The 11,041-nt window shown below is 34.9% G+C and overlaps 1 protein-coding gene and 1 long non-coding RNA gene across 16 annotated transcripts in view; one reads left to right on the top strand and one right to left on the bottom strand.

Annotated features, from left to right (window-relative positions):
• Positions 1-7,581, bottom strand: part of LOC112141270 — a 23,950-nt gene extending 16,369 nt beyond the window's left edge. Inside the window, exon 1 of one of the 2 annotated variants that reach the window (XR_002918342.2) lies at positions 7,211-7,581. This is a non-coding gene — a long non-coding RNA (uncharacterized LOC112141270). Of the gene's footprint in view, positions 1-1,493; positions 1,715-7,210 lie in introns of those variants that run through there. The other variant, XR_002918341.2, reaches the window with a different exon arrangement.
• The window catches only part of gramd1bb (GRAM domain containing 1Bb), a 140,869-nt gene that overhangs the window by 35,332 nt on the left and 94,496 nt on the right, over positions 1-11,041 (top strand). For all 14 annotated transcript variants that reach the window (XM_036214732.1, XM_036214750.1, XM_036214749.1 and 11 more), the window contains one exon: positions 8,673-8,762. In XM_036214732.1, the coding sequence (XP_036070625.1) occupies positions 8,673-8,762 (90 nt within the window). The remainder of the gene's footprint in view (positions 1-8,672; positions 8,763-11,041) is intronic.

Genomic DNA, 11,041 nt, shown 5'->3' with positions numbered 1-11,041 from the left:
TTAGGGGATCCACAAGCTTGTTTTCAAATTTTAAAAAAAACAAAACAAAAAACAAACAAAATACAACCTGATTTTTTTATTTAGTTTAAGCTGATCAAAGTTTGACTCTATATTTTTTCTTACTAAATTACAACTGTTTGTCTTAAATTTACGACATTATTCTCGTAAAATTACTACATTTTAGTCACAATTTTAAGACTTTTTTCCAATTTTTTTCTTTGTATGGTAGCCCTACTTTGTCATTAGGTTAATCTTTCTTTTCTTTCCTATCCTTGTTGCTTTTTGTTTGTATTCCCATAAACGTATCACTGTTAAGGGATTTTACCTGTCGATTAGGACTTCCACAAACAATCATTTTATTAGTCGACTAATCAACGATTATTTTTTCCGATTAGTCGACTAATCCGTAAAGTGGATGTGAAACACATCGTAACCGTCATTAGCTTTAAACTAACCAAAAGTAAAAACAATTAAGATTATATTAAAATTTTAATGAAAAACACAGATTAATTTCAGATTTCAAGCCTCGTTGCTCCATGTTTAACAGAATATTTATAAGTATTTCTAGCATTTAACTTGTAAATGTACTCACAAACTCCTTACAAATATACTCTCTTTTGGGAGTGGTAGTGTTGTTTTCTGCCCCCAAAAAGACACTTGAGTGACACATGACACACTATCTGTGACACCCATGACTGCCCTGCACTTTGCCCCGATGAATTCCTTCACCTTTAGGCCCCGGTTCTCTTTACAACTCCCATTCTTTACATTTTATAGCTCCATTATATGCGCAGAACAGGTCAGGTTCCCAGCGAAAAACTCATTTCGAAACAATGACCAGGTCAATATAAAATATTTAGTGGTACTTCTATATTTCCTGGTCTGTGTTTGTGGCCCAGTTTCTGGTTAATGTAATACACTCACAAATTCTTACAGTTTTCTGTGCTATAAAATGTGCTCTACTATAGTTCTGTTAATGTGTAAGCATTACTTTATAGTTCACTGGATGTTTTTGAGTGAGTGACAGGATCTCAACTGAGTCTCTCCATATGAAGGCCTTTTTAAAGCGGTTGTAAGTATTCATCTGTTTTCATGGACCGACACTTCTTTTGTTGTAATTGGATTGCTGTAGGACGGTGGTTGCCAAACTCTTGATTTCAATCGACAGGTCTATTTTTATGCAATTCTTAAGTGTTGATGATTAACCAATCCAAGCACTGTTGTTAATGCATGTTTCCTGTAAGACTAAGATTTACTCAATGTGCTATGCTGCCAGGAATCAATTGAAAATGACCAAAACAACGAAAAACACAGTGTATATTTACACTGTCGAATAGTAGACAAAATTTGTGTCACTTTTGTACTGAATGGCAACAAAATGCTTTGTCAACTTTAACCAAATGTATTTTTGTTCTGTCTTTTTGTCTACAAGTACAAAAACAACAAACAAACACCAAAACCCTGTAGACCTACGGTTCTTAGTCTCAATTTACCTTGTACCCAATGGAGGCAGAGTCTGGGTGAGGCTGGGCTGTATGGGGTTCCATTTGTACCAAAAATAGGTTTTTGTGTCCACTGTCTATGTCTACTGAACAGGTTTATTGAACATTTGTTCATGTCTATGTACAACTAAGCAATATGTCCTGCGTGTCCTTTGAAACGACAGGAGCTAACGACGCTAGCAACTGTTGCTAAGGACTTTTCAGACGACCAGATCCACCGACAATAGCAAATGCAAAGTTTTAAACATAAAGCAAACTGAAACATCACAAAGCAAATACAAAGCTATCATCAAAGAAGTGTAAACATGCATGTGTTAAGAAAATTATGTGCAAATACTTTCTAATAAAAGAAGTAAGCAAGTCATTAATGTTGTCTAGGGAGGGGGAGGGGTCACGTTTCCTGCCCCTAAAAGTTTCCCTCCTTCAAGCCTGGTCAGTGTCACGCCCCCAAGAGCTAAATACCCCACCGTGATTGGTTGGTTTGTCAGCTCCACACACAGCACTGTAAAGGTGCCATTCAGACAAAACTCGCAACAACAACATTGAACTTTCATAGTAAGGTGGGGGCCGCAAAATATTAGGGTTGGGTTGATAAAATCGATCAATCGATTTGTATCGATTTAAGCTTAATAGATTAATAATCGATTAATAAAAATAGAGCTCGATCTAACACATAAAGCTAAAGTCCTCTAGCTTGATGCTAACTTTTAACGGAATTTCCCATAGGACGGCTAATGCTAACACTCGGCCAACATAAACATACATTACTGACTAAATGAACATATTTATATACTCACGGGAATTAATTTTCCAAACTATTTTAAGGACATTTATTTAAGTAACCACTTTTGGTCTAAAATAGTGTTTTTTGCTAATTCTTTGCTTATTCTTCTTGAAAAAAGTCTACTTCTATAGCATGATCGCCACCTAGTGGTCAAACTGAAACAATTGTTGAAGCTTCTCTGTTTGACAATCTATGTATCCCTGTATGGTACTAACAACCTCATTATTTCACTATTACATTTTACAGTATTTGAACTGTATCAGATTAATATAAATATATAGTCATTATTTATGTATTTCTAAACAAATGTGTCTAAATGTGGAAACTATATAAACTCAAAATTGAATTGAGGACTGGAAATTATTATCAATACCCAGCCCTTCAAAATATCGGTAATGGCCCGCGGGCCGCCAGTTTGAGACCCCTGCTTTAGGCTAAAAACCTCAAGACGAAGGAGGTTTTTTTGCCGCCTTTTTACCATTGAAAGAGAGAAAAAGAGGAGAGAACTCCGCACGTCCACAACATCAACATTCCCATTCACACATTAGCTGCTGTAACAATGAATGGGGCCCTGCTACGTTGGGAAAACACTCCAGTGTTCTGGAAAGATCTCGACTTCCCACAGTTCATCAAGGATCATTGCCCATCAGTAAGCACTTGTTGGTTAGAATGAGCACCTCTTGGTTTGGTGCCATGGCTTCATTGTGTTAATTAGTGCTTTTGGAAAATGCTGTCAAATCTGCCAGCATGTCTTTTTTGTGTTTTATTTTTTAGTTATTCTATGTAACCTCTGTTTTTTCCTACTAGAATGTATTTCTTGGTTTATAATATGATGCTTCAGTTCTAAATGTATTTGTTATTAGCATGCTAAATAGTTGCACATCAGCCATCTCATTAGTGGTTAAAGCTTTTGTAGTCAAAATATGAAGCATTTTTCTGTAATTCATCTTCAAATGGAGACTTCATTTTCATAATTAGGGTACAAAGGATCTTTGGTTTGACATTAAAAAGGATTTTGCTGGAGAAAAGGTTCGTGACCACTGCTTTAGGAAATTCAAAATGGAATTGAGCTAATGAGGAAAGGTCGAGTCTTTCTGAGAGGTTGATTTGGACAATTTCTTGTGAAGATTTTCTGTTCTTGGTTATTTCTCCCCCTGAACCGCAAAAAAAAGATGAAGAAATCAATATTTTTTCTTTGTTTATATTCAATCTTTGTCTGAAAGTGAAAACATATAGTGATTTTTATTGTCCATTTTTCTCTATTTGTCACTTTAACCAAGAAAAACGTCACTTTGGTGGCTGGGATGCATTAATCCCGTTCCTGCACACACACACACACACACCCCCCCCCCACACACACACACACACACCCACACACACACACACACACGAGTGGTGCACAGCCTGTTTGTAGAGGTCTGAGACTGAGCGTGCAGGAACAGTGAAAGCTCGGATGCACAGTGGAATCTGCTGTTTTGCAGCCTGATAAGAGCAGAGCTATTTTGAGGAAGTGGTGAATTAGTTTTCACTCAACCTCTTTGCTTCACCGCCATCCGACCATTTAAAAAGTTTCCCCTCCCAAGTTCTCCCAAAAGGAAATCAGGTATCTGGACATATGGCAACAGTCTGTTTCTTAGGACTTTTTCTAGTCCAGAAAGAGAATGTTAAATAAACGTGTTTGCTAAAATGACTTTTTCCCTTCTCAGCAATAGTGTAGGTCGTTCATAGAATGAATGGCAGATATACCTGCTGTACCACCATTTCACTCTAGGGAAAATTCAACAAGAATTACAATATGTATTACAGGTTGTTGTCCAACGTTTAAAGACCCACTCTAAAAGTTTTTGGTGTTTTTGTTAAAGATCGTATTTGTGACGTAGTAAATACACTAGGCGGAATAAAACCCACCCACCAAGGCCAAATGGGCAGAAATTGTTTCCCCCAGTTGGATTTGTCCACTCTTTTTGTGGAGGCCCCACCTGTGTTTGCCCTCATTGGCTTAGGTCTTCACTCTTGGTCAGCCACCCAATAGACAACGGAGCTCGCTAGATTGCTAAAGCAAAGCCACTTAGCTCGCTACAGATGAACTTGCTAGATTGCTACAGCTGAGCTTGTCCTGGTGCAAGTGTGCTGTGTTGGCTAAGATACTGAAGGATACCAACAAATAATTGTGTAAATGCTTTACAGCATTCACTAAAGTGATTCTTCTCCCCTTCCATTCCGAACATTTCATTTCAATCTTGGTATCAAAATGTTCAGCTCATCAGGACATTACTGCTTGTACTTTTCATGTTCATAAACGTAATAGTTTTTGAAATATTCAGTGAAATGTGCCCCATAGTAAATAATTGAGAGATTCTTTAAATCCTTCAAAAACTTGAGTTTTCATTTGCGTTTCGGTTTCGTGCACTTTGAAACTTGTGAACTTCTGCATCTATTTCCTGCTAGATACACCATTCAGACTTTAAACTGTGCAGCAACCACTGGGTTTTTAGGGTAATTTATCATTTAGCTTTCATTTTAAAAACATGCTAGCTGTTTTTGGCTAGTTTAGACATGTTTCCAGTTTTTTGGGTAATTTGGCATTTAGCTAATATTTTTGCAAGGTTTCAGCTTCAGCATTTTCAGCTAACAGCTCTGGCATCTTTGGTGGTCACATTCACACTTGCACCATCACAAGTAATGCTACATATTTAGTTAGTTAAATGCTGTCTTGTGGGCATTTTAAATCGATTAAAGTATCCCCAAATGAAATATTGTGATATATCACCATATATACACCCCTAATTCTGATTGCAGTATCAGGCATTGAAGGCACGTTCGTTTATGAGTTATTGTGTCGAAGCTGATACTGTAACTTTTTTGTCATTGTGACACTGTTCAAAAAGACTTGTTTATCATGACAATGAGCACATCTTCATTCGTCCTTGTTTGAGGAAGCACTTTGCGGACAGATTGCAGAAGGTCGAACAGATTGTGAAAGTGAAGGTCAGTCAGGAAATATTAGATGCCATCCTTAGATAATTATTTCCAATGATAAACCCTATTCAAGGAGGCGTTGTTAAAAGAAAGGACAGTTACGCTCTCATCCATCAAATCCCGCTTGATTGCAAAGCATCATTATTTACTTTCAGCTGCCGAGGCTTCGCTTCCTGCTGAGGCTACACACGAGTAAATCACATAACAAAGAAACTTCATCTGATGTTGATCGCACGACAAGGATTGTGTGGACGCCAGCATGAAGCAGCATCGATAATGGATGCAGGTTTTTAACATTCCTGCGTCTTTTTCTTGTTTCTTGCTCTGAATCACAGCATCAACGAGTGATGGGAAACATCTGGAAGAATTGGTTGCAGCAGAGGATCTGACATAGTGAAGAAAACATGCTTGTCATTTAGACGACAGCTTAACATCCAGGAGATGTGGAAAACAGGGAGGCAGATGCCAGAATCGGGAAGGGAGACAACAGAAATGTCACAGCATGTTGTAGTAAATTATCTGTGGTTAAATATAGATCTGTGTGTTTCAATTTCTGAGCTTCAATCTAATTTTGGTTTCTAATATGGAAATGAATTAGTGTCGACACTCATGCAGCTACTATAAAAATCAATAAGTTGAGCTGAAGGTGAGATTTATCAAGTTTTTGAAAGATATATCCAACTAGATATATGGCATTGCCTGTGGTTAAACTAATGTGAATGCTGTAAGCTGAATGTGGCTGCTGAAGATGCTGAAATTAAGTTAGCTAAAAATGCTAAAGCTGATAGCTGAAGATTCTGAAGCTGAAAGCTTCTGAAATATTAGCTAAAATCCAAATTATCCTAAAAAATTGTAAAAATGTATGATTTTTGCCAAAACAGCTAGCTTAATGCTAAAATATTAGCTAAACTCCAAATTAGTAAAAAAAAAAAAATGGGAAAGATTTATGATTTTGCCAAAACAGCTAGCATATTGTTAAATTATTAGCTAAACTCGGTAATTAGCCTAAAAAACGGGAAATATTTGGCCAATATTTTTTAACATTTTGTCTAGATTAGCTAAAAACTGCTAGCATGTTGCTAAACTCCAAGTTACCCTACAAAAATCCAGTAGTTGCTGAACATTTTAAAGTGTGAATGGTGTCTTTAGCTGAAAGAAGTTCACTAGTTTCAAAGTTCTTAAAGAATTTGAACAGTCTTTTCCTTAGGGGCATATTTTGCTCAATATTTCAAAAACTATAAAGTTAAAACTATAAAGTTCATGAAAACAAGCAGTAGTGTCCTGTACGAGCTGAGTGTTTTGAAGTGTTGAAAGTGTGATTGAGTTTCTGCGTGTAAATAAAAAGGTGCAGGAGAATCACTAGAGGGAATACTTGAAAGCATTCATAAAATAATGAAAGGTGTCCAAAACCGGTTTCTAGTTTTTATAATGATTTATAATTATTATTTTAGAAGGACTTCATAAAGTTTGGTTTCAGTTTTTATCTTAGATTTTTTTTTTTATTATTTTAAAAACAGCTAAAATAAGAAATTAGTTTAGAAGGAAAAACTTTCATTAATTTTCATCTGAAAACTCTGAAAATGACTCTTTTATTAACCACAATAAAAACTTTTGAACTCATAATTTATCCTAATTGTTCAACTTGAGTTTTGAGTAATTTAATGAGTTTTTATAAATCTCATTTGCACATTGAAATTGGTATAATAGTACAAAACATGAGTAGAATTTTAGGTGTTGATTCAAAAACATGACAGAATTGTCTATTTCAGGGGTACCTAGTGAACATAAATCACAATCAACCGGTCAACCAAAAATTATGTGAGGGAAGATTGCGGACCATCAAAAATAAACAAACAAAAAAGAAATATTTGTTTTTATATCCCCATCAACTAGCTATCATCCTCACAATGAAGTCCGTCACTTGATTGACATGCAGAATAGCTACCAGAACATCCTTTGATGAATTGTCTCTTCAGATGTTTGACGACACTGAACGCTCCGCTCCTCTGGCAGATACAGAGTCTATCTTCCTCCTAAACTTCAGAAAGGTGTGAGCGTTTAGCGTCAGACTCCTAACCACGCATGTAGCTGCTGGTGGGCCTTATTTTTCCTTGACAGTCGCTCAAAAACAACCAGAACGCTCATGGAGCGTCTCTGTTGTCGGCATCCCATACGCTGTGGCATCGTTGTCATGACAACTACAAACACACTGATTCAACAAGCTGTCGAAGGAGCAATGACTTCTGTAAATTTAATTAAATTTGTCAGTTTAATTCAAATGTTTTAGCTTGTTCCATGGAATAAAATAAAGTGTGTTCACCCATGGTCTTTTTTCTTCTTTAATCTGATGATGACGACAGTACAAAATGTTCAGCCCTCCTCTAACAGAACAACTATACAGTAGGTTGACTTTGGTATTTCATCTGTCAACATGTCTGAATCTGTATAATTTTTGCTGGAAAAAACTTTCTTTAAAGTCTATTTTTAGAGTAAAATTACAGTTTCGAAAAAAAAAAAAAAATCAGATCTTGCTCCCATGTTATGAATTTTTCATACAATGCAGAATCCCTCAAGGCTTCATACAGCCCATAACTGTTTAGGAAATGGACTGGGGCTTCATTCACAGAGAAATCATGAATTAATGAGGACCTCTTTTCAAAAAGGCGCCTTTATTGTTAAATGTCAAAGGATGGTCGGAACATAGTAGGAAGTTTTTAATATGTAAAAAAGAAAGTCTGAAAAGACTTGAAGCAAACTTTAAAACTAATTCAGTTATATTTTTTCAATAATACAGGTGGAATAATATATTGACTTATAACAGTGTGATCTGTGTGCAAAAGATGTGGATCAACTTTTTTTTTATTATTTTTTGTTTTAAATGTGTTTATTTACCTAAAAGTAACTCAATTATAATTTTGTCAGCTTTTGTTCTGGTTTTTAATTTAAATATTAAAATGTCTCATATATTTTACTCTCTTAATGAATCATTTAAACCTATTTATGCTTAATTTGGTGCATTGATATTTATGCACAGTTTTTATTTATAGCAAATCCATCTGCTTTTACAAAAAAAAAAATCACTAACTTGGGTTTTACAATGTAAGTGTCTTATAGCTCCATCTAGTGTTATTGATGGAGATGTACATGCAAAGGGCCTTGCTGAAAGAAGTTTTGCTCTGCATTGTGATCACTGTTGAATGCATCTAGCAGATGTTTGCACCTCATTTGCAGGAAGATTAAAATGCGGTTTTAAGTCAGGCCCTGCTGGTTCATTGAGGTCAAACACAGTCATCTTTTTTTTTTTTTTTTTTTTACGTCTTTTAAAGACTTTTCTGTTTGCATTCATAGTTTAGGGACAGATATGTCTCATCTCTCTTTACATATATGGGTTTCTCTTCACCCCACAGCAGTCAGCAAAGCAGCCTGCAGAGCAGCCTGCAGAGCAGCCATGAAGATGACAACACTCGCTTTTTGTCGCCGTTAATCCGGGAGGAGAGGTGAGCTGTTGTGTTGTTGGTGTTTGTGATTGTATTTCCACTAAAAACCTGTGGGTGCCAGTAAAATATATTTCCCAGCTGGCATCTAGTTTTTTGTGTTACCGTTTTTGTGAAAACTAAGTCTGCGTATCTGTTACACAATGAGTGTTCATCCAAACAATTAATTCTTGCTTTGATTTTTGCCTGTTTTTACGTCACATTCTCCGCCAGTGGGAAAGATTTCTCCTTTAAATGACACTTTACTTTATAGCTTTAGCATTACCTGTAAACTCAAAAATAAATAGTTTTTAAATGTATGGGATATTCTGTTTTTAGAAAGGAATGCTTGAGAATAATCTAAAAGCAGTGGATTGTTGGTCCGTTTGCTTTTCCATATCTGGGTTTGAGCTGAAGCACCAGCCGCATCATTAGCTGCATGTCACTGTGGCAGATGTTGTCCCAGCATCACATATGAGACACATGAAAACTGAAGCTGGTGTGTGGTTGTGTGTGTGAGACTGTCATGTGGAAAGTTGCATGTCTTTTTTTACCTGGTTATATAAGGTGGAACAAAAAAACTTTAAGACAGCTTGCAGTTTTTTCAAGTTGTTGTTTTGCAGAAGTTTGTTTTTTCTCACTGTCATGTGGTAATTACTTCAATATTGAGTTTCAGTTTTTATATTTTTATTTGCAAATGCTTGCATTTTTTTCTAGTAATGGATGTTGATGATGATACGTCATATTTTGAGAAAGAAGTTAAAAGAAAACTACAGAAGCCGAAAACAGCCTGCCCTACTTTTTTTTTTTTACTGTTTTCTTGTGATAATGAGATCCACTATCTCATTATCATGGAAAAAATGATTTCATTCTCTTGTGATAATGAGATAGTGAATCTTGTGATAACGAGATCCACTATCTTATTATCAAGAAAAAAATGATTTCATTTTCTTGTGATAACGAGACAATGAAGAATATGCTGTAGTGTCCCTTTCTCTCTTTCCCGCACAGAATTGACTTGTTTTAAGTCTCTTTATTTTGTGGTTAACAACAAAAACAACAGAGACGTACTCCAAAAAAGTTTTTTTTTTTGTCTAAACAAACTTTGTTTTTTGTGATAACGAAATAATGAATATCTCGTTATCACAGGAAAACAAACATGGGTTTTTTGTGATAACGAGATTATGGATATCATTATCACAAGAAACAAACTTCATTTTTTTTATGATAATGAGATAGTGGATCACAAGAGTTAAGCTAAGTTAATTTTCACAAGAAAATTAATGTAGTTTTTTTCTGATAATGAGATATTTGATCTAGTAATTTAGTGAAACTAACGTGATAATGTGATAACCTGATATTCATGATTACAAGATAGCGGATCTCGTTATCACAAGAAAACAAATTTAACTTTTTTATGATAATGAGACAGTGGATCTTGTTATTTAGCACAAATAACGTGATAATGTGATAACGTGATATTCATGATAATGAGATAGTGGATCTCGTTTTCACAAGAAAACGGTAGAAAAAAGTAGGGCAAGCCGTTTTTGGATTCCGTAGAAAACGGAATTTTGATTTTTCAATTAGTTTTTTAGAATGTGTACAAAATGAGTAGAAAAACCATCATTTATAAGATTTTTTTTCTTAAGAATTTGAGAAGAAATAAAAATCACATTTTCAAATGTGTTTATAATATAGAGCAATGTATTGTGTTTTACAAAGTATTTTCTTTATTATCAGCAACATTTTAGTAAGATTGCTAATACGTTCAACGTTTCTCCTTAAATATATGACTACAACTTATTACATGTTTACATGCTCTTGTAAAAGTTAAATAATCCTATAAGATATTGAGACATTTTGAAATGAAAAAAAATATGTCTTTTTATTTTAAATTTCAAGCAAAAAGAAGGGTTAGTTGAGCTTAGTTGGACTGATGTGTGCATAAAAGATGTTTTAGATTTTACTGTCAGTATTAAATGTGTTATTACTCGATCAGATAACTTGTGGAGATAAATGTTGCTTAAAATAATTACACACATATACATTATTTGAATATTTCAGTAGAGGAATAAAATATGTTTTACTTAAAAAATCCTTTAATATAATCAAACTTGATAGTTCCAAACGTTTTCCATACCACAGTTTACTCAGATGTTTATCTGGCTGCTGACAGATACAACTCTTGCTTAAAACTGTTGAAATCATTTAAGTTTTCTTGAAAATTCTCAAGAGTTTAAGCTTTGCTAACATTTCTGCTGTTTTTCCTTCCTTAATTCCTATTTTGGGAAGTGAAAATG

The sequence above is a fragment of the Oryzias melastigma genome, linkage group LG13 (assembly GCF_002922805.2).
Source record: "Oryzias melastigma strain HK-1 linkage group LG13, ASM292280v2, whole genome shotgun sequence".
NCBI classification, from domain to species: domain Eukaryota; kingdom Metazoa; phylum Chordata; class Actinopteri; order Beloniformes; family Adrianichthyidae; genus Oryzias; species Oryzias melastigma.
This window is presented reverse-complemented; position numbering and strand designations above follow the sequence as displayed.